The sequence below is a fragment of the Abramis brama genome (assembly GCF_963993115.1).
Source record: "Abramis brama genome assembly, chromosome: 1".
Taxonomy (NCBI): domain Eukaryota; kingdom Metazoa; phylum Chordata; class Actinopteri; order Cypriniformes; family Leuciscidae; genus Abramis; species Abramis brama.
The window spans coordinates 21291549-21316859 of NC_139963.1; the positions used below are offsets into that span (position 1 = coordinate 21291549).

At 36.7% G+C, this 25311-nt stretch overlaps 1 protein-coding gene across 10 annotated transcripts in view; it reads right to left on the bottom strand.

Moving 5' to 3' along the window:
• The window catches only part of mrtfaa (myocardin related transcription factor Aa), a 45819-nt gene that overhangs the window by 14508 nt on the left and 6000 nt on the right, over nucleotides 1-25311 (bottom strand). For 6 of the 10 annotated variants that reach the window (XM_084116694.1, XM_084116695.1, XM_084116690.1 and 3 more), the window contains exons 3-4: nucleotides 23689-23862; nucleotides 12231-12296 (exon numbers count right to left, since the gene is read on the bottom strand). In XM_084116694.1, coding sequence (XP_083972820.1) covers nucleotides 12231-12296; nucleotides 23689-23848 — 226 coding nt within the window. In that variant the 5' untranslated portion in view covers nucleotides 23849-23862. Of the gene's footprint in view, nucleotides 1-12230; nucleotides 12297-12718; nucleotides 12943-17667; nucleotides 17822-23688; nucleotides 23863-25311 lie in introns of those variants that run through there. The other 4 variants (XM_084116691.1, XM_084116688.1, XM_084116693.1 and 1 more) reach the window with 4 other exon arrangements.

Sequence of the window (25311 nt, forward strand, 5' to 3'; positions counted from 1 at the left end):
CCAAAGTGGAGATGTTTGGCCATTTAATGGACAGCACCACGTTTGGAGAAAACCAAACACAGAATATCAGCACAAACACCTCATACTAACTGTCCATCTCGCTGTTGGAGGGGTGATGATTTGGGCTGGTTTTGCAGCCACAGGCCCAGCTGGGCACCATGCAGTCTTTGAGAAGACCATGACCTCCGTCCTCTGTATATCAAAGTATTCTAGAGTCAAATGTGAGGTCATCTGTCTGACAGCTAAAGCTTAGCCCAAATTGGGTCATGCAACAGGACAATGATCACAAGCACACCAACAAATCTACAACAGAATAGCTGGAAAAGGAAAGAATAAAGGTGTTGAACTGGCCTAAGTCATTCAAAACTTTGTTTTGAACTAGTCAGTCAAAACTTTGCTGAACTAGTCAAAGTCTAGACCTCAACCCGATTGAAATTAGGGATGCACCGAAATTTCGATTGCCAAAAATTATTGGCTGAAAATGGCATTTTCGGTTTTAGGCCAAAAGACAAAAAAAGCTGAAAATATAAGCTGCCCCGCTCCTCTGTATTCAGCGCTCAGGTTTCACTCTCGTGCAGGATTTTTTGTAGATGCACAACATTGACGCGACATGCCGACATGAAATGTATCTGTAGTAGATTTGTTTCTGTTTGCAATAGCCGTACTTTGCTGTTACATGGTGTGGTATAGCCGTGGCTAAAATGACACTACCCTCTCGTTCACTGATCCGCTCCCCGCTATCTGCTCACATGCTCTGATAATAATAGCTTTGTAGGACTATACATTATTCTGAAAATTGATCAAAAAATAAATCTGTTACTCTGATTCTGTTGCATAGAACTGAATGAAGAATAATATATTGATATTTAAAGGCACAATATGTAAGATTTTTGTAATCAAATATTCAAAAACCACTTTCACAGAAAACATTAGCCTACATTTCACATTCCTGGCAGCTAATTCATTACGATGACATAACATAGTGTGATCAAATGTACAGGTAATACAAAAACTAATTTATTAGCTGATATATAATTTATATGATCTCTGGATGGTTAAAACGACATCTCCCATAGTTCCACTCTCCTTCATCATCAAGCTTTGTCTTTGTTATCGTTTTGAAAATGCGACCTCTGGTGGCGAAAAAATTACATATTGTAGCTTTAATATTATTTTAAAATATTTCTGTCCAATTTTGGTCTGTTAGCCTACTTTAAAATAAAAGTGTGGTTATTTTATTTTATTGGCTTGCAGTTTTTTTTAATTCAGATTCAATGAAATTACTGAATTTAATTAAAACATCTAATATCAATACAATTATACAAAAAACTAATTTAAAATAAGAAATTAATAATTATAAAAAAAAAAGAAGTCATTTTCGGTTTTGGTTTTGGGCCAAGTGCATTTTCATTTCGTTGCTTCCCCAATTGAAATGCTGTGGCGGGACCTTAAGAGAGCTGGGTCTGCATAATTAAATGCCCACAAATCTCAATGAACTGAAGCAATGTGTAAATGTCCAAAATTCCTCAACAGCGATGTGAGTGACTAATGTCATATAGAAATTGCAGTTAAAGGTGGTTCTACAAGCAATTGAATCACAAGGTGTACTTAGGCCCAGTCCACACTACTGCGTTTTCGTTTAAAAACGGAGACCTTTTGCTACGTTTGCACCTCCCGTCCACACTAAAACGGCAAAAACGGAGACCCAAAACGGAGAAGTTTAGAAACGCTGCCGACCCGTTTTTCGTTTTGAATCTCCGGAGGGCGTTTTAGTGTGGACGGGTCAAAACGGAGGACTTTAGAAACGATGAAGTAGTAGAGGCTCACGCTCGGCTCTATGATTGGGTGTCATCAATCATGGCGTATATCTTTGCTAGCAGCTGTTGTGCAAGTAAATTCTGCATTTTACAATGCTATAACTGCCTACATGTGCCGGAGGCAAGCTATTATTCGAGCGATCTGTGACAATTCCCGTGTGCAGCGGCGGTATCGACCGTACATGGAGCGTCGGTTTTGGGTTAACCTGGGAAGAACCAGCGCATGTGGGATAATTTTTATCAATGAAGTTGTGTTTACACCGGCACGCGCATCCCCAGTGTTGGTGAATGGTCACGTGATCCGCGTTTTCAGTCGTTTTAATGCAGTTAAAAAACGCAGTTAAAACGCTGGTGTGGACGGAGATCGTATTCGTTTTAATTCTCCGTTTCTAAACTAAAACGCAGTAGTGTGGACGGGGCCTTAGTTTGCTTTTTTTGGCTTTATTTTTGTTAAATAAATAATGACACAATGTAATATGTCAAGTGTTGTTTTTCATCTGAAGTTGTATTTATGTAATTTTAAGACCGGATAAAGACCGGATTATTTTTTTTATTATGTCCTGACAGTTAAAACCATAGAATTCAAAAGGGTGAATTGTTTCAGAATAGGTGATTTGCTCCTAATTTTTTTTAAATTTTTTTTTGTTATGCTGGTTGAAAGTCTCTTCACATCCTGATAGCAATCACTAAGTTAAGTGGTCTAAATGTATTTATATGTATATATAAAACGTCTGTGGAAAGCGTAGGACCATAAAATGTTCGTCCAATCATTGCATTCGGTCCGAATGCAACACTATGATGTCCTACCTGCCTGTCAACATATATGTATTTTCATACTTATGCAGAGTTAAATAGACTTCAGTCATCGAGCACCGCAACCGAAACAGCACCCACCTTTTACAGTTCCTCCTGAACCAAAACAACAAGCTTATGTTTATGTCAAATGCACTACAGTAATTTGGAAGAGATGGAAACTTGTGACGTTATACGCTTTCAAAGCTAGCTCGCTATTGGTAGCCTACCCTACCTTTAAAACTTTATTTTTAATGAAATGTTGCAAATCTAAGTACGTGTATGTATGTATGTATGTATGTATGTGTATAACAGGGTTCCCACACCTTGGTTAACTTCAAATTCAAGGACCTTTCAAGGACTTTCCAATACCCTCAAATTCAAGGACTTAATGTGGGGACACATTTCAAGTAAGAGCAAGGTAACATCATGTTACCTTGTAAGATACATTGTTACAGTTTTCATGTGTCAAACAGAACTATGCAAAAAAAGCATTTATTTGTCGTATTTCTGTTTTGCATAAAACTGAAGAATATCTGGTACATCCTATACTGTATTCTTAAATGATCTGATATTAACTTAATGGATTTTATTAAAAAAAGAGCTTAGGCTCATGTAATGACAAGTTATAAGATATATGAATATGCTTTTAAGTTTTGCTTGCCTGATGGGTTTACATTATCATAACAAGCAACAAGCTTTGGTGAGCCAAATATCTTGAAACTTGCATTTTCCAGGCATCATGTTTCAGCGGTTTCAGCTCATTTTTGCAATGTTTCACGGTCTGTCTGTTAAACGTTGAGGTACCATCGTAGTAGTTTCTTAACGCAACGCATAAATGCGCGTAATTAACGTAAATCAAACAAGCAAGTATGCATAGGCCACGAAGTGTTGGCGAAATAACACATTAGCGGACCTCAGGGAATAATATGGAATCTTTTCAGAAAACTTCTTGCACAAAATAAATTCAAGCACATGTATCTATGTTTATTTTCAAAAACTTTCCAGGGCCTTCAATTTTTTTTTTTTTTTTGATTCACACACTTTCAAGGATTTCAAGGACCCGTGGGAACCCTGTATATATATAATTGCGAAATGTATTTAAAAATAACGTTTTCAGTCTGAAACAACTGAAAATGATTTTTGTTCCTATTTTCTATTGCGTACTGCAAGTTTTTTTGTTCCTTTCCATCCCTTTTCATAATGTTATACAGTAATTATATAAAATAAATCATGTAAAGTTTAATTTGATTCAATTAAATTCAAGTACTTTTTAAGACCACTTCAATATTTCGTTTTGATGTCCATTATACATTGCACCCTGCCTACAATGAATGAGAATTACAAAGCCACAGACACTGAATTTATCTCTTATATTATATATTTGTTATTATTCTATGACAGCATGTGGAAAGAGAAAAAAAGAGTGAGCTGGAAAGAAGCAAGAAAAAGATGAGTGCTGTAGTCGTTTATTGAGAGATTATGGTCTATGGGGTCAAAGTGGTTCATGCACAGCAACATCACACTCAAACAACGCCCTTTAACCCTGACCAGCAAAAAGACAGAATGCAGTTCCGCCTCAAGAGAGAACAGTGTGTGAGAGAGAAATTATGAGGTTAGTGTGAAAAACCACTTCATCTGTGTGAACTCATATCGTCATTTTCATCTCTAAAACCCTATTAAACATAATGTCTAATCTTGATTAGGGATTCATCGTATAATTGGGGTAAAATAAAGTTGCTTTATCTGACATCAAAATCATGGACAGACAATCACAATGGTCCGCCACAGTCAAAAACATGGCGATGTTTGTCGTTTATCTTCCGGTGAGGAATTACTAAGGCAGAAAAGGTGAAAATTAGGGCACAGACATAATTAGTTTGCGTAGTAAATCTCTTATAACTGCATTCATAGATGTCTGTAGAGGCTTTATGCAGTGCCCAAAGACATTTAATTTTGGTTTAGGTTATGTAATCAGAATTTAAGCAGAAAGTCCCTGTAACCACATCAACGTCAAGCCAATCCAGAATATGCGATTCACTGTGCTAATCACACATATTTAAATGATTCTCAACAGTAACACGTCTACTGTGACTAAATCAAATCACCAACATAGTGTTATTAGCATCATTAACGTAAACTTAAAATACATACAAACATTTTTATTAACTTATTAATAATTAAATTAAAAACAAACATTTTTCAGAAATATTTAAAATTGGCCACAAATTGATTTTAGTTTTAGGTTTTGATGCAGAATAGTCAATATAAGTATAATATAGTGTTTATAAAATAATAACTATTTTATAACATATGACTTCTATAGATGGCCCTGACAATTGTAATGACATCATTTAGTACTCTTTGGCATTACAAAAATACAAAAAACAGAAGCGGTTACATTTTATTTCGATTTTTGTGTCCACTTCAGACATTCTACTAGCCTGGGTTTCCCCATGCTGCCTTGAACGCAGCGCGATTTTATTCATGCTGCTAGGCAGCCTGGATACCATGGACCAGATTTTCCCCTCAAAAAGGGAACCAATCACAGAACGGGGAGGGAGCAGCAAGACGATGACGACGTCTATGCGACACACCGAAGCAGTTTGTTCATATCTATGGATCCAACATGGCATCAGCCGTGACGTTACCTTTCGATGCAGCCTTAGATAGTGTTCTAAGTAGTTTAGAACGCAAGTTTATTTCGTCTTCTTCTTCATCGAATTTCTGTCGCTCTACATACGTCATCTGGTATAATTGAAACGATTGCCTATGAGCTACGTACAGGCGCATTTGATAGACATTCGTAGCGCCCAATAAACGGCTCTGGGCATTCGTAAACCACGCCTCAAATACGAGAAAATGAACATGTGGTTCCCAGACCACGTCTCAAATGAGACTAGGTCTGACGTTAGCCAGGCTAACATTCTACTACCTGCAAGTAACTTTGCAACTACATGCCAACTAATTCTCAGAGCACAAGTAGACTGTAAAGTTAAGGTTCAGGGTTAGAAGAATAAGTTGGCATGAACTTGCAAAGTTATTTATAGTCAGCAAAATGTCTGGAGTGGACTATTGAAATAAAGTGTTACCCTAAAACTAAATCCACAACTAACTAAACTTAAACTAGGCCTATAAAAACAACTAAAAGGCCTATATATATATATATAACTAAAACTAAAAGTAAGAGTGAAAACTGATGATAAAAAATCTAAATTTAAAAAGGACAAACTGAAAATAAAATAGAAAAGCATTCAATTCAATTTCACTGTTAAATAATATTTTTCGAAATTAGAAAAACTATAAATTTACAATCAGGCCTGATGATTCTGGTGCATCAAAAGGTGAAATTGTACTTATTTCTAAGGTTGTAATAATGTGTTTTAATGGGGGAAGCATGTCGACTCAGTCAAGGGTGATCAGACAAGGCAGATAAGAGTGAACTAGGGCATTCAAGTTGACAGGAAGCGCAGACACACACAGGAAGTGAAAGGGAGAAGACAGTGAAAGTAGGGCCTAGGAATACTCTAAAAGAGCAGATACACATTTGCAGATTTGCTGGTGGCTTTTCCTTCCCCTTGGGATCCATATTTAGATCCAGACAGTTATTGGGTGAGAGCTGTAAAGATCCCCTTAAGTTGCCATCTGCTCTCATAGCTGTTTATTTCTATTTTGGAAAGACCATTTCTATCCAATCAACTCGCTATATTCTCTCTACAGAGTATATAGTTTGCTTCGTATAATCGAAAGGATTTGGAAAGCAAATGGCTTTGATGAGTATAGCAGGCGTCTGACCTTTTACTAACAGATATAATGGGAAACATGGCATGTATTTAAATACACTGCTTATCACCTGCTCACTGACTCAACGGAGTATGTGTGTGTGTGTGTGTAACCCACCCAATAAAGAGCATGGCTAGTCATGCACTCATTACGAGTAAGAGCGCACAAAATATCTTCATCTTAGACTCGTTTTAGAGCATTACATGCTTAATGTCTGCAATACAAATATCTGCAGATCTACTGCAATTAAAACATTTAGATTGAATGCTAATTCTTGAACCTTAAAGCTGCAGTGTTTATTTTCTGCAACACTAGTGTTGTCCCAAATGGTGCACTACGCACTATGTACTCAACCGTGTAGTAGTGTATAGTGCTGCCCCGGACTGAAGATTTTTCTAGTCAACTTGTCAAGCCATTAGTCGACTAGTTGCTTGTTTATGCTTTATATATTTATTAATAAACAAGTGTTTTCTGAGTCAATGTCGCTGGCAAAGATAAAGAAGAAGAGAAAGAGAAGAGAAAGAAGAACGCTGACTCATCTCCGCAATACAGCATCTTTAGAAAGAAATACACGTTAAGTTAAAAATGTCATGCTGCAAGTGCTGTACTTATTTAGCTTCCACTCTCCGCACAAACACTTAGATATGCGCACATTATTCTAGGTAAACATTAATGTTAGAGCAAGCGGCCATGTAGAGTGGCTAACGTGAGACGAGTAGAATCCTGGTATAGATTTGCTATAACTGCTTTCAAAAGGGTTTCCCCAAACCTACTTTTTTTCTGATTATGCATTGTATTAAAAAAAAAAAAAAAAAAGGAAAGTTAATTAAGGAAAACACTAAGAAATTGCTTCTTAGATGGTGTTTTCTATGGCATCATTGTTGTTGGTTGAACAGTGTTGACAGTCCAGTCAGTGTGCCAAGCGAGATGCTGATATCAGCAGACACTGGGTTCAAACTGGATCACAGATGCTGGAAGATATTATGGGACCAGTATGAAGCATTACATAAACCTACTAAAGGGAAGCACCACCTCATTTGAACTCTCTGTTTCTGCTTTTCTGGTTTTCATTTCTTTTTCTTTTTAAGATGATTCTAAGAAGAGATCTTAAGCAAGCATTTGGTGGTTCCACTTTCGACACGCCTTCTTAAAGGGCCAGTCACACAACCAATGTTTCATACAAAACAAACATAAATTGACATAAAATCTTTTAGTAGGTGTTGTGAGCATGCAAGGAATGTGTAATGTATCTTTAGTTATATCATAATTACAGTATTGTAGGTTAAACTGGCACATGGAAGCAGATAAGTGTAAATTAAAATCGGAAAAAGACACATATGTGACCCTGGATAACAAAACCAGTCTTATGTCGCACGGGTATATTTGTGGCAATAGCCAACAAAACATTGTATGGGTCAAAATTATAGATTTTTCTTTTATGCCAAAAATCATTAGGATATTAAGTAAAGATCATGTTCCATGAAGATATTTTGTAAATTTCCCACCTTAAATATATAAAACATTTATTTTTGTGAGTGGATGCAGCACTTTCGCCAATAGAAATGGACAACTTTGAAGGCGATTTTCTCAATATTTCGATTTTCAAATAGTTGTATCTCGGCCAAATATTGTCCTATCATAACAAACCATATATCAATGGAAAGATTATGTACTCAGCTTTCAGATGATGTATACATCTCAATTTAAAAAAAATTACACATAAGACTGGTTTTGTGATCCAGGGTCACATATGCAAAATACATATGCGAAATTAGATCACTGATTAGCTAGACCAGATCTCTGGAGAAAACATGACATTGTTACAGGGTATTTACACATTTGAAAGAATGAAATTTAAGACCTTTAAATAAATATTCAAAATGCAAACTCATATTCAGATTCAGATGAAGGACCAGAGCAAGGGAATGGTTTATGCTCTATAGCTTCAAGCATCACATCAGTCCGATCATTTGGATTATATAACTAGTGATTCTCCACTAGATATTCTTAGAAGTTTATGCCTAATATTTCATAAAGGAGTAGAGCCAGAGATCAGAGGATGGCAACGACGAATGCAACATACGAATGCAATGGACGAATGCAACTGGTTGTAGGTTTCTTATGTACACGATTAGCTTTGAAAGCTTGAAAGCTTGAAAACTTGGAAACAAAATGGGACAGATTCCGTAATTGGTTTTGTAAATGCACTGGTTAAAAAAAAATATAAAAAATAAATAAAAATAATAATAATAATAATAATAATAATAATAAATAAATAAATAAACAGAATAAAAAAAAATCTATTTTGTTTTCTTAAAAACGTACAGTATGTAAACACTGCTTTATTAAGTTATATTCCAGTTATTCGCATAAATTAAATCTGGAAACATAGCTATGACAATTAATCGCACCATACAATATGAAAGTCTTTCAGCGCTGTACAACCATGACCTGACATTAACTATTTTGCTCACCAGCCACTGTGGCAAGTGGTTTTCCAAAATTACTAGCCACTCAGCATCACTGGCCACAATTTTGACATCAATAGATACCATGGGGTATTATGCTGAATATGCGAAATCCCACGGCAAAATGCAATCCCTGTAACCAGCAATAGTCATTCGGAGCAAATGAAACGCGGGTTTGTGTCTCACTCGCTGTCGTAGAGATTAGAGAGCGAGAACACGCGGCTGGAATTGTGTCTCCTGCGGAATAGTTTCATATACTTCAGTATCGAATGTATCGGAAAATTTATATTTTTGACAACACTAGACTGCACTTAGTATATTATTTTAGATGCCTAGACTACAGTTGAAAATTTATATCAAATTCAACCCGCCAAAGTAGCTAATAGGAGTGACTGCGTTACACGCCACAGCTGAAATCCACCCGCATTTGGCAGGTTGGCGGGTGTTAATGTCAAGCCCTGTGTACAATTTACGTACAAGGAGTACATCAGAATAACCCATAATAGTCCATGCAAAAGGGTTTATAATATTCTTGAAGGCTGATAAATGAATCACTTGAAATATTCAGATCTTTTAATGCCGACAAAACACTTAACGACTAGCTGAAACATTCCAAGACTCAACTGAACACACTTACAGACTATTACAACGACTGCAGCAGGTTTAAAAGGGTAACTCTCGCCAAAATTGAACCTAGGCTCTTTTTGTTAATCTACCCGAATCAAACTTTCGTGTAAAAGCATAATTAGAATGGAAACGCCACTTTTAAGATTGACCGTATTTTCGGTTTAGGACAAAATGCCTTTTGAATGGGAGTGCATGGGGCACTTATATGATAGCATCAAAAATCTCTATTTTTAAAACACTAAGAAGGCTCGACACAACATAAAGTATCACCAGGGGCTCTACACATGAACTTGAGCATTGACTACATTGTTTGTGTACACAAAGTTTACTAAAAAGAAAGGTTTGGTATGACTCACTTTATCAGTTAAGTGTTTCCGATGGCTCAGTCAAAAGTAGTCGATCTCCGAATGCAACGTAACATGAGGAGAGTAAAGATGGAAAGCTCCTAAAGCTTGTTTCCATATAAATTCACGGATAATTTTTTATCTAAAGCCCTATTCGCACGGGATAAGTATTACCTGGTGACCTCTAGTAATTTGTAATAATTGCAGAGGTTGTCTGTGATCTTAATCCCGTGCGAATCAGCCATGTCTGTAATTTGTAAAGTAAAAATTCCCCCGCATATGACCTGCCATATTTCGCCGAACACCGAGGTCCTGTGATAATATTAGTCCCGTGCGAATCGGTATGTCTGTGATTTGGTGGGGTCGTTTATAATTTTTTCAAGGTTTTTGTTTCCTGTGCGCTTTTTTAATCCATCTTTCGCGAAAGAATGGAGGCTGCCTTGGAGTGTTTTGATAGTATTTTGGGTGCTGGGTCATATCGCTATACACCATACGATATAACTATACAATTTGCAGAAAGAGAAAGCTGAAAACCATCAGAAGAGCAAAAACAAAAATAATGATTAGATGGAGATGGATGACATGTATAGCAGCATGTGGTAAGGAACATTCTTCTGTTTATGATATATCATACAGCCAGACCTATAATAATGACAAGACATTTCCAAGCAATAGCCTATTGACATCATATCCGGGAGATAAGTCAGTAATTTCGAGTAAAATCACAGGCTTCATTTATTCCGTGTGAATGCGCCACACGAAATTCAGATGTGGGTGGGTAATTTCTAAATCACACGAGGTCCCAAGATAATACTAATCCAGTACGTATAGGGCTTAAGTTCATGTCATTTCCTCATATGGAGTCAGTTCATTACGTTGCATTCGGAGATCGACTACTTTTGACTGACAAAATTCCAGCCACCGGAAACACTTAACTGATAAAGTGAGTCGTACAAAACCTTTCTTTTTAGTAAAGTTTGTGTACACAAACAATGTAGTCAATGCTCAAGTTCATGTGTAGAGCCCCTGGTGATACTTCGAGCACAGTATTATTATGTTGTGTCGAACCTCCTTAGTGTTTTAAAAATCATAGTCAAGCCCCATGCACTTCCATTCAAATGGCATTCTGACCTAAAACAAAAATACGGTCAATCTTAAAAGTGGCGTTTCCATTCTAATTATGCCTTTACATGAAAGTTTGACTCGGGTAGATTAACAAAAAGAGACTAGGTTCAATTTTGGCAAGAGTTACCCTTTAAACACCGACTGTGAACACAGACTGAACGCAACTGTCTCTCTCTGATCAGTCGTATGTATCAAATTACATTCATAGTCTTACATGCGTTTAAGTGTGGGCTTACGCATCTAAAAGAGTTGCATTTTTTAAACAGTGCATCCTGTGTGAGGCCAGTTCAGTGTTAAAGTCTCAGTTATGTGTGAACAGGACGCTTAACATGATTCTCAGACTCACCACCGACATAGAATGGCGTGACTCAAACTTCTCACCTGGCTAAACTTGATAACTACTAAAAAACAAAACTTGTAAGCATACCAGAACCTGGCTGCTTATGTGCACTGAAACGAAAACAACTAAAAATGACAAAAGTCCCAAATAACATCAGCAGACACGAATTCCAAATGTCAAAAATTCTGCTTGCACAACATCTTAGCAATGACCAACTTAGCTATGAGATGTTACACGAGTAATTACATATAATTTGGCCATTCTTCTATAAGAGACTTGGTGAAGGAGAACAAGTACAAAAGGAAAAGAGTGAGAGATGTGTTGAGTTATTCAAGCTGAGTTACTTTCGAAGTTCTGACCTAAAAAATAGCTTGTTCAAACATACACTGGGATCTATGTGTGGGTGAGACCTCTAGGTACTCGTTTTACTCATCATTAAGCATTCAAATTAAACTATCTTTTAATTTTAACTGACTTAAATCAAAATCATACATCTCCAGCCAACACAAGATGGAAACCTTTTTGACAAAATCGAGTGCGTAGGCACCATCAGAATAGCGATGACCCGACAGTTAAGCAGAAAAGTTGTAGTTTTGAGATGAATGGGCCGACGTTTCATGCTCTGTAAAACCACAGCACAAAGGAAGTGAGTTCGACTCTATCTTATGTTTACCAAACCAAATCAGCATCTTAGACAGGATGAGAGAGACTAGCTATATCTGCTAAGTTTAACCACAAGGCAACTACATTTTGCCCAGATTTATTTAAGGATGAAAACCGTGTGCCAGGTGTGACAAAACTTGTGCAAAAGGAGCAAAAACACCTTCAAGGAACAGAACATTTGAGATGTACTACAGAAAGATCCACTAACAGAAGTGCAAAATAACAACAGATTATTAACTAGTACTACTAGGAGTGTGTGAGTGGTTCTTACGTGGCATGATCCCCTGGCAAACCAGTTCTTCTCGAGTTCGTCTCTGCTGAAGTTTGAGTTGGAGCACTAGAAGAAAAAATAAAGTCAAAGATGAAGACATATAGTCAATTATCAAAGGATCAAAACAACTCTGATTCAACTCTGAGTATTTTTAACCCTCTTTGTTAACCTGTTGTTTAATTCACTTAACTCATTTCATCAATTATTGGGATATAAAGTTGCACTGTTACACAATGAAAAGACTGATAAACTGTACATTTAGATTCAGATAAGCAGCATCAACAAAAGTCAAAAGTCAAAAAGCATTTGTCAAAAGTGCACAAATACATAACTATATTTATATACACGCAAAAATTAAACATTTCATAGACTGAAAACCCAGTAAAAACCACAAAAGAGTGCAAAAAAGATGCTAACAGGCAAGTCTTGTGCAATTAACACATTTGAATCTCTCAAAACACATCTCAACTGAAAAAAAGTTTACAAACTCTTCACAAAACGATTCGACGCCTCAATATTTGCATGTTCAGGAGACAGCAGGCTATAAACGTAAGGAAACACATCATGACAGAAGACGCACAAGTTGATCAAATACCCGGCGAGCAGCTCGATCTGTCTCCTTCATCCTCCCCTCGAACAAGCTCTTCCTGACAGCCGACAGAGAGCTTATCAGTCATAGAGGAGAGAGTACAGACTACAACATACTTCCTCTTCCTGTTTCTACATACAATTAAAAACAGAAGCAAGTGCGCGAGATGTTTCCACGGCTTACCACAGGAAGAAAGACTGTCAATTCCATGAAACTGCCTTGAAGAGTGTTTGAATCTATATCGCGATTAAACCTAGAAACTTAATTAAAATGATCCTGGCACTTCTACCATGAATAATACAATATAGACGCTAGAGTTATGGATATTTACACTTCAAGCTAACATTTTCTCAGGTTATCTGGGGTTGAAACCTCAAAGATACAGCAACAACATACATTTGGTTAATCAAGTGATTTAGCAGTAAAGCCACAATACATGAGGTAAAATAAGGAGACAGCACAAGGTTCTTGCTCATTGGCTCATATTTGGATTAAAGCATTAAAGTATCGTCATTATCCGAACTACAAATGTCGTGCAAAAGTCAATCATCTTCTCCTTCATTAGAAGAAACACCAACAGAAGTGCAATTAAAACAATGTTTGCCATGTGTCAGCGGTTTTATCGGAAACAAAGCATCATAATCGTATTTTGGCATCATAACCCTGCAGGTTTCAAACTTACAGCATATAAGAATGCATATCCAAGTCGTTCATGTAACAAATCTGCAACTAAACACCATGTGGTAGGAACAGGCCTCTCTGTGTTAGATTAATAACATGATACGAGCCTAAATCGAGCCATCTCTAGCTGTGGTTTTGGTTCTCGCATCTGACATTTTGTCACATTTGCTCCCTGGTGTCGTCATTAACCATGTGGTGGTGTAAAGTGAACATGAATCTAGATGTTAGTGGAACTTCAGTAAGAGCTGCTAATACATGTAGAAAAGAAAACATCCAGTCTGCAATATTAACAATACCGGTATATGACAGATACAACATTTTTATTAAATATTGTTTATTAATATCCATTAAAAAAGAATTGTCATCAATTACTCACCTTCATGTTGTTATAAACACTTTCGTTCATCTTCGAAACACAGATTAAGATATTTCTAATGCAATCTGTCACTCCAATGAAAGTCTATTCACCCAAAACTCTGACGCTTTAAAATGTTCATGAAGAGATCATAAAATAAATCTATATGAATCAAGCGGTTTAGTCTTCTGAAGAGAGACGATCGCTTTATATGATGAACAGATTTAATTTAGGCTTTTATTAAACTTCCGCAAGAACTAATGAAGTTGATTCTCGCGCGTCAAGCAAGCACGGTTGAGTTTCTGTTTACTACATTTGAGTGCTCTGTGTGTGTTCGCTGATCAGTGTTTATATGCGAATAAAAGCCTAAATCAAATGTGTTCATCATGTAAAGTGATCGTGTCTCTTCAGAAGACTAAACCGCTTGATTCATATAGATTTATTTTATGATCTCTTTATGAACGTTTTGAAGCATCAGGATGAATAGACTTTCAATGGAGTGACCAAAATCTCTCTGATTTCTTTAAAAAATATCTTAATTTGTGTTTCAAAGATGAACACAAGTAATTGATGACAGAATTTACATTTTTGGGTGAACTAACCCTTTAAATAAATTGTATATAAAATACAGTACATACACACACATACAGTTAGGTACCACAGTTTGTATAACAAAATCATTTTAACATTCATTTGACAACCACAAAAGCCTGAAGACGTGTTTTTTAACATGGCTGCTGTTGTTGAGGTCAGAACCTGTCAGTACGGTTAGATTTAATAACCAAGCGCCTATAGCACCTGTTTGTGTTGTGGAATAGAGCCAGTGTCGCACCTGTTGCACAGCTAAATTGTGATCTGGCGTTTTGTCAACACAACAGCTGACGTGCTTCTGAATTTTGATCTGGCATGAGGTCACTAAAGATGCTCGGGAGGTGAAATCGAGATGGCTGACAGGAGGCGTGTGCAAACGTTTCAGGAAGACAACGGTGCTAACAGACATTAAACCTCAACACTGCGAGTTAATGATCGTAACACCCACGTGTGTGTGTATTCCTAGTTGTTTCAGCACAAACTGCAGCAAAGAAACACTTCATACGTATTGTTGAAGTGAAAAAGGAATCAACATCAGAGACCTGAAGAGTGTGAACAAATGAGGAGAATAAAGGGATGCAGGTCCTAACAAGGCTGTAATGTACACAAGCCCAACACCGTAATATTCTGCTCCATTGTGGGTTTGTAATTTCTCCTAATCCCATGTTGACGATGCTTCAAAATAATCAATGGCACATTTGTTTATAATTTAACACAGTTTAACAGTTAAAATATTTTTAGGCTTTTATCAGTAATAGAGAGTACTTTTTGCAAAATCACATATACAATTTAATTTATTTGTAAATATTATTTATATATAAATATTACACAGGTATTATGTAAATAGTAATATAGATGAAAAGCAAAAATATATAAAAAATATTGTACTATAGCCTATATGTAATTATATCCCATAAATACATTTGCCACACAGTTAAATGGTGAAGCTTACCATTTAAATTATATGAAAATATTAAACTAAAATATTTAAATATTAATATTTATATACATCTAATATTTAATGAAGCAGCATATTTTCTTGAACCGAATAATGCTAAAATGAACAACTAGATTGCGAATCAGACACTTGCGTATGCATGTGACCTCCACACAATGTCTCCCCAAAAGAAAAAAAGACCATAGATTATAATATTTTATTTGATATATTTTATACACCTGAAACTACTTTATAGCCATGTAGTTAAAGAAAATTAATCAATACCTTGCAACATCTGTCAAACAATCAGATTCAAGGATTCAACAAAGGCAGAATATAAACTGATCTGAACTGCTTTACTTATGGTTTCTATGTTCTTACCATAAATATCACAGTTAAGCTCACAATGCAAGACTTATGGAAGTTGTTTGGAATCTCTCCATTTTTCTTGATACCTTGTACTCCATATGTTTCTATTTGTGTCCTGACAGTTATTCTGTACCTGACACTCAATCTGTGTGGCAGGCTGCTGAGCTGCCGCTGAGTTATTGGGGATATCATTGTAATTTACGCCTCACATCTCAAATTGCAACCTGCAGGACACCTAAATGTGCTGTTAAGCATATGTGTGTGTGTATGTGCGTGTGTGCATGCATGAGCTGATGCTTCTTCATCCTGGATCGAGGGAAATGTCGTCACTCTGGTTCCCTTATCACCCATGGCATGCCAAGCACAACACGCAGGGCCACACAAACACGTGCAAACAGCTTAGTGGATCACACCTGTGTTTACATATCTCACTGATAAAATATTCAATAAAACAATATCACAGCTCACATTTGATCTAATTAGATCTGATTGCTAATCCACAGACAATTTATAAACTAGTTATACACCTAATTCACCCTTTGCAGGGAGTTTGATTGACAGGCGATCTGACCAATCATAATCTGCCGAATCCGCCATTTTTGTCCGACAAAGCAGCCAGGAGAGTTAGTAGATTAACGCTGTGGACTTGAACTTGAAAAACGGTGTGTACTGACGTCTTTAGACAATTGAAACAACATTCTTTCTGATGTTTATTTGATGCTATAAATGAACTAGAAGGAAGAGATGATCGGTTCACGAGCAGCTTAAACTGAGGCGCTACAGCGTTCTGTCACGACACATTAAAGAGCATCAAAACGGTATTTATTTTTACATTTCTTTTTAAAAAAATTACCATATTTGAAGGTTAAGACTGTTTCATATCAAAAGTAACTTGTGTGACTAAACTGTTAAATCAGAGTCCTCTTTGCTCCGCAATGTATTTTTCACTGCGTAAGAACATGGTGCGGCGTGAGAGCGGCGTGGCTTGTCGGACATAGCAACAGTAAATAAAGGGGGCGGGTCTTTGCAAACGGTCAATTATGTGTTTGTTTTTAGACTTAAAAAAAAAAAGCATTATGGATGTAAAACAGATTTAGAAGAAAGATACCGGGTTTTGATAGATTTTCTATAGCTGCACAGTTGCTAGTTTGTAGACTGTATTAGACTAGAAACATTCAAGTACATGAGCACTTGGCCAAAGTATGACCCGGCTGAACAACATACTTAAAATACGCTCATGTATTAGTCTTAAAGTAACAAAACTCAGAACACCAGAGGGCAATAGAGTTACTTTCAAACTTCTGTGCCACTAAATAAGTTGAGTTATTATTCATGCTACAAAGATATACTAACTTTCTTAGCAATATTCTGTTCAAACTGTTGCTCTATTATGATGGTATTTGACCTAAAAGAGAAAACTGACCATAAAAAAGACATTTATCCTATTAAGCACGATTTTTAACTGGTGGCGTATGTATATAGTTTTACAACATGCTTTATGAAGAGTTCAGATGCAAAAGCCTCTAAGTGCCATCTGAAATTTTCTTCTAGAATGATCATTTTTATCAAGCTCGTATATTTAAGTTCAGTAATTTCACTTAAATGACTAATTATAGGTCATTTTCATTGCCATTAAAGTGAAATTACTGAACTTAAATATACGAGCTTGATAAAAATGATCATTCTAGAAGAAAATTTCAGATGGCACTTAGAGGCTTTTGCATCTATATATATATTTATCAATATTTATGAGAAATTTGCTTAAAACCGTAATAGCACCCCACAGTTCATGTCTGTAGTATAAGGTTGATCTATGCGGCAAAGTTGAATAGAGTTAGGGCCTTGTTCAGACACTTGCTAAAGGCTTTAAGTGTGTTTGTCGGTCTGAATGCATACATGCAACACGACTCCACACCTTCTCTCAGACTCAGGCAAGCACGCCGCTCACGGTCCAATCGGACAGCTCTTTTCCTCATGACACGGCTGATTGGAGCAGATCCAAAAGGGGCGGGGCCAGCGTGGAGCCAAGAGCTGGTGTCCAGCATGGTGGTCATGTTTTCAAAAGGTAAATTAATCTTTCTGCGGCAAAAAGAAGTGATTCACTGCTTTTCCCTCAAAGAGACGTTCCCAATTGACTCAAAAACTTCATTCAGCAATTGTGTCTTTCATATTTCATCTGTTTCAGTCATTGACGTAGAACACCCGAGCTGCTGCTCTGCTCACAGGAATCCAGATGAGGGAAAAAGAGAGTAGAAGATGATGGAAAAGTTAGAAATAAAAAATTTAAAGAAGAGAGATTTCTGATGAGAAGAAACAGCCACATCAAAGATCCAGAGCTCCTGCTGTTGCAGTAGCAGCATGGAGACTGAAGTTATCCGCAGGGAAAGGTGTGTGTGTGTGTGTGTGTTTGTGTGTGTGTTTGTGTGTGACAGCACTACCGCAGCTGTTCCTCAAGTCATTCGTTCCAAACACACACACACACACACATTTGTGCTGAGTAGTGTGTGTTTTTTTTTAAGGCAACCCACTCTGCACTCAATGACTTATCCCTGCCGACAGAATGACACAGATATGTTCGTTCATTTCTTAGTATGAATACATGGCTGAAATAAAAACCTGAGAAATATTCTGACTTCCTAAAAATGTGCAGACTTTCAGGCAGCTGTAGAGAGAACATAATTGTCTGTTGCAGCTATTTAAGACTGCAGAATTTTTGGAAATGCATCTAAAGTCTGTCTGACAGCCACACTTCACTGTTAAGGTGTAAAATCGCTCTGTTTGGCAGGTGTTTTAGGAGCCATTTTTAGCAAATATGGCCCACTCTTTCCTGAACCGCATGTGATTTTACACGCTGAAGTGTGAGGGTGTAAAATATCATCGGAGGCGACAAATCGAGAAAGATGGTTGTGCTTTATGAATAAATGTGATGGGCTCAAGGGTACAAGTAATGAAACTGAAAAATTCTCAAACTGCGCATTTGAAGAATAAAATGCGTGCATATGCAAACACAGTCCTGAGTGACAAATGGAGTCTCTCATCAATGTTGTTACTGTTAAAGTCACCATGAAATCAAAACTGACAATTCTTTATTTATTGAATACTACAATATTTATTATAAATGAATATTTTAATTTATGTGTCCTTGTAATATTTCATCAAAACAACTTCCTCTCCCTCTTGCAGTGACATCTCTTCACTTCTCTGATGACGTGTTTGTTGACGTGAAGGCGGGTCGCCGTACTTTTTTTCTCATTCGAGAAGCCGCTTCACTCGGATATACGTCACAATAGAGAAGAAAAGACTATCACAACTTCCGTTTCATGCCGACTTTATGTAAAACAAAAACTATTAAGAATATTTAAGAGTATTTAAATAATATAAAAAATTATAAAATTAAATAAAATTAAAAACTTAACATTGAAAATTAGAAATGTTGCCTAAATTAAAAAGTATTTTAAAAAAGAAATTAAAAAATAATTAAATTATTTAAAAAAAGAAAAAAACTAATACAAATGACAAAAAACACTAAATTTAAATAAAACTGAAAATACAAAAATAACAGCTAGCTCCAAATATTAATAAATACTATAATAGTATATAAATAATAATAAAATAACACAGTCTCTCATCCCATTTGACATCCAAAACATGATCTGGTATGACAAAACATATCTGATACCGCAGCGGCAACCCTGCAGTGTGGCCAAATATACATGCAGTCGCCGCAAATAAATTATTCAGACACATGCTGAAAGTTACACTTGTAAAATAAATGACTTCGGATAAGATAACAAAATATAAAAGCATCCAAATATTAATTTGGGGTTGACTGTATAAGCACAGATTTCATGTCCTCTGAAACACATCAATGTGAGTTTCATTGCTGAAACTATTGTATTTGTTTCAAAATAATTATTATAAGAAACAAATTTTAAAAATCAAAATGCCAAAATCTGTTACAACATCATGCGACTTATTTCCAGTTCCTGTGCAGAGAGTGCAAGTGCAGACAGAGTAGAGTGCATGTCTGCAGCCAGACCCTTCTCGCTAGGGCCGATCCATTAGCCTGAACAAGGCACTTAAATCAGGTCAATCAGGTTTGGTTAAAAGCATCTGCTAAATGAATACTTAGGACTGCCAGACTGTATATATATATATATATATATATATATATATATATATGGTTGGACAATGAAACTGAAACACCTGGTCGACAATAATTTATTAGTATGGTGAAGGGCCTCATTTTGCAGCTAATACAGCATCAGTTCATCTTGGGAATGACACATACAATTCCTTGGCCAGAAAGATTTTGAGCCTTCCAGACAGTGGCCAGGTCACTATGTCATGCTGATGTAGGAAAACATTTAGATCTGGTGACTGTGCAGGCCAAGGAAGATGTTCAACTTCACTTTCATGTTCATCAAACCATTCTGTCACAAGTCTTGCTGTGTGTGTTGGTGCATTATCATGCTGATGCACGGCACCCCCTTCAGGGTACAGTGTTTTTAAGCATTAGGTGCACACGGTCCTCCAGAATGGTTCGGCAGTCCTTGGCAGTGATGCGTCCATCAAGCACAGTAGGGAATGCCATGATATCGCAGCCCAAACCATCACTGACCCTGATCCACCCAGTTCTTCACTCTGGGCAGCAACAGTCCGGGTGTTAAGCTTCTGTGAGGCTTCTCCACGCCGTGACTCCCACGATTGTGGAAAAGACAGTGAAGTTGAACAATACATGTTTCACATTGTCCACAGCCCAAGTCTAAGATTTGCCCTGTTGGCACCAATGAAACCAACTTTTGGCATTGGCACGAGTGACCAAAGGTTTGGCTATAGCAGCCCGACCATGAATACTGACTCTGTGAAGCTCCCGACAAACAGTCGAGGCGCACATTTAATTCTGCAGTGAGTTGGGCAGCTGTGGTTTTACATCTTTTGGATACAATCTGGGTTAGTACTGGACAATACTTTCAGACAGCTTCCTCTTGCATCAACAGTTACTCCTGTTGGATGTAGTTCGTTCTATGTGGAGATATGCCGACATTACCCTGGATACCATAGCTCTTGATTCACCACAAAGACTTGCTGTCTTGGTCACAGATGAGCCAGTAAGAATTTGTCCTTTTTTGAACTCTGATATGTCTCCCATAATGTTGTGTGTATTGCAATATTTTATGTGCAGCTGTACTATTGCTCTGCTAATTCAACCTTCACTCTGCTAATACTGATGTATAAAATCAGTGCAGATTGCTTATATAGGTGTGAAACCTCCAACACTTTATTGGCCATTGTTTCAGTATCATTGTTCAACCCCTGTAGTGCAAGTGATTTCAGGCTGACCAATACTTTTCCAGGATAAAAAAAAAAAAAAAAAAAAAATATACCAAAGTGCTGATATGATCCACTGGATGGCAGTAGCAACACCTCACAGATAACACAGTTCCTCCAACCACATTTTAACCCTGAACATACAGAGATTGTGGGAGGCAAGTGTGGGTGTTTACAAAAATAAACAATGCAAAATAAACCTAGAAACCATTATTAGCCAAAGGCCGGTCACCACATGCTAAACAGGTCATTGCTATGAGGCAGAACACGGTTAATCAGCCTAGCCACGTGTGAGCATGTCACATTTCGGCCATGTGCATGTATGCTAATCATAACATTAGGCTTATAATATCAGATCATAACATTGTGTTATTATGCACTTGTGCACGTCAGTTGAAGCACTTTCTTTTTGTCCTGTTTATGATTTTGGTAACAATTTACAATAAGGTAACATTAGTTAACGACAAAAGAAAATTACTTTATTAATTACTCTCCCTCATGTCGTTCCAAACCCATAAGACTTTTGTTCATCTTCAGAACACAAATAAACACACAATCTTTTTTTTTTTATGAAATCTGAGAGCTTTCTGTGCCTCCGTTGACAGCTACACAACATGTTCAAAAGGTTCATAAAGAGATCATAAAACATATGAATTGAGCGGTTTAGTCCACATTTTCTGAAGAGACACGATCACTTTATATGACGAACAGATTTAATTTAGGCTTTTATTCAGAACTAAATATTCATGAGCTCACTCATTTTTGTGTTACGCAGCTGGTTTGAGATTTTCAGAAATTGCTCAGATTTCATTAAAAATACCTTCATTTGTGTTTTGAAGATGAATGAACGTCTTACAGGTTTGGAACAACATGAGGGAGAGGAAATTATGACAGAAATGTTTTTAATTTTTGGTCAACTATCCCTTTAACTAACAGTGCGAAATACATTGATAAAGTATTTGATAATCTTTGTTAACATTAGTTAATAAAAATACAACTGTTGATTGCTAGTTTGTCAGCTCGGGTCCATTAAATAATGTTAACAGATACTGTATCAGCAAGTGTTGAAATTTGCATTAACTGATATTAATAAATACTTTAGAAGTTTCTTTTTCATTGTTAGCTTTTGTTATAGTAATTAACTAATGTTAACAAATGGAACCATAATGTTAAGTGTTACCGTGATTTTGTGTGTGTGTGTGTGTGTGTGTGTGTGTGTGTGTGTGACTCAAGCTACATAAAAAAATTAAAATAAAAATCAGCTTTTAAAATCTGTGATTGCACAGGGGATCCAAAATCAGCATCCAATAAGTGCAAATGAGAATACAATTCCTTGCCATTTGGCTGCTAGATTTACAAAAGTCCTGCGACTTTTAAAATAGAACAGTCTAAAATGAATCGTACCTTAAAATTTACCATCAAACATTTATCTAGGGTGCCTTAGTTTTTTTTTCCTCCATAGCTAGATGTGGTGACAGTGACACTGCCATTAATGTGAAATATTCTTCTCATTAAGACACCCAGACAAAAATATGAGGGACAAAATCTGTCCAGGAATTGTGAGATGGTGCCTTTTCACAGGTTATTTTAAGATGAGCTATTCTTTCTCTTAAAACTGTAAATGTTTTCAGTGGCATTGCATAGGTTGTAATTATACATTAGGTGCAACATTTCTATATGATATGAACAGTTGTTTTAAAGAGGCCATATTATGCCCTTTTACAAAATGCCCTTTTGTTTTCAGGGTCTTCTAGAATAGGTCATGCTAGAGTCTATACTGTTCAAAAATGTTTCTCATATTTTACATTGCTTCAGTACCTCTCTTCTCAGTCTCTGTAACGCTCTGTTTAGTTCCGGTCTGTGTGAAGCCCCTCCCTCTGAAAAGTGCAATGTGTTCTGATTGGTCAGCTGGACCAGTGTGTTTTGATTGGTCCCCCGCTTCGAACACATTTCGGAAATGCCACGCCCCTTACCATAACCGCAACTTTCAATACACCACTAATGCAACTCAAAGCCTAGTCCCTTTTTTGAGTATGCCTTGGGTGGAAATGATTTAAATGAGGAATATTGTGACGAATGTGTTCCTGGAAGAAAATTTAAGACTGCAATAGAGGTGTTTAAGGGAGTTCAGAAACAGTGGTTACTGATTTAGAGAATAACTAAATCCCTTTGGTGTGACTTTTTGCTTTGGAACTTTGCTGACCTTTTTTCATGCTCAAACAGCAACATTACACACCAAAGACAGTTGAAAATAGCCTGTGGTAAACAAAACTTGACTTGACTTTATTTTGTTCTACAACATGATTTACACACATCCATGAAGAAGTTAAATTCATTTTTGAAAATGTACATTTTTAATAAGTAACTAGAGAAGACAGCTTGGGGTGTGAGTGTGTGCAGTCATCTAGTTATGTTTACCACAGGTTATTATTTTACTCATAGCTTTAAAAAACCCACTATAAAACCCCATAGGAAAATCTAGATGGAACGAATTAGACTTTCGAGTTCTGACGTCATACCTGCACCACTCTATTATTCAAGTTTCTGATGATGTTTTTAGATTTAGTATTTAGATGGAATTGTTTTGGCATTATAATAAACTCACCATTCTTTCTCTCGTGAATAGGAAGCAAGTTGGGGACGGGCTGAAGAGACAGTTCTTGCAGCTCATTGGCTACGGCTTCACTCTGTGGACTGGAGGCGGAGCCTGTGGGAAGAGAAGGGGTGGTGACACTGGGACTTGACTCCTCCCCCGTAGTCGCCATGGTCAAAAACAGCCCTAAAGGAAAAAAAGAGAACGGATTATTAAAAATAATTACATTAGTCATTCACCGTTACCCTACTTTATCTTACATTTGCTAGGCTTATGTCCCTTTAAAGGGAACAAACTATCATTTCTGACAACAGTTTGTATGTACAAGTATGTACAAGGATATATTCCAGGAAAAAAGTAAACCATTGTGAATATGACCTTTAGTTACAAAAAGAAAAGAGGCATTCATTTCAGATTGTGTGTGTGTAGTGAAGAGATATATGATCTCACTGCAACAGGAAAAAAACAGTGGTAACACAAACTCTGCTGCAAGAATTTTAAGCAGATGACAAACACCATCACCATGGTAACATGTTATAACACTTCACATGCAGAAAGCAGCATCTTTGCAGTGACAGGTTGCGAAGGTATCATCCCAACACTGAGTCAGATATTCAGTCACGGCCGCATCTGCTAATGGGGTTCACTTTTTCCAACCATCAACTTCCAATGTTAGAAATCTTGAAAGATCATTTGAAAATTGAGAGCATGTCTGCTCTGACCTTTACATATTCTGTGTCATGGTGAAATGTCCCGGCAAACCTAGAGCTCAGATTACACTTTTTACACTCAATTACAGAACCTGAAAGATGGTTTCATGTGCTGAATGGGACAAGATTTTGATTGTTTAAATGTTCAAAAGCAGAATTTTAGAATGTCTTCAACATCTATAACATTTCAAATGTTGAAAAAATATATATATATATTTGAAGATGTCTGCAACATCTATAACATTTTGAATATTCAAAAAAGAGAATTTTTGAATGTCTGCATTTCTCAGCAACATCTACAACGTTTGAATTTTAGAATGCCAGAAACATCAAGAACATTCAAAAAATGAGAATTTTAGAATGTCTGCAACATCTTGAACATTGGAATGTCCAAAAACTGAATTTTAGAATGTATGCATCGTCTGTTAAGACCCCTGTGGTGAAAATCAAGTTTTTAAATGTTGTTTAAATGTGGTGTTTTTAATATGCTATATAAAACATGTGCAAATTCGTAAGTCAACACCATTGCCAAGTATTTTTCTTCTATATTTCTACTAAAGACAGTCTCTTGTAACTAATTACATCAAGGTGCCGGATGGCTTTAGCATCATTTATATTCTCTGAAGCAGGGGAGTCTAAAGAGAACCGATGAATTCCCGGTATATTTTTCTGTTGGGTACATTTAGCATTATAGCGGGTGAATTATGTATATGATGTTACGATGTTATGATGAACTATACGTCTTTCTCCACTGATGTTCTGAGTTGTTTCTAAGGATTGTTAGAAGGCAACTGTCTGACTCTGAGATGGTGAACAGGAACATGTTTTGTGTAACATTAGCAACTTGACTTGATAACAGTCAAGCTAAAGGCTAATCATATTAATTACTGTTATGTGTCTGACGTTGTAAAGAGCGATACCATTG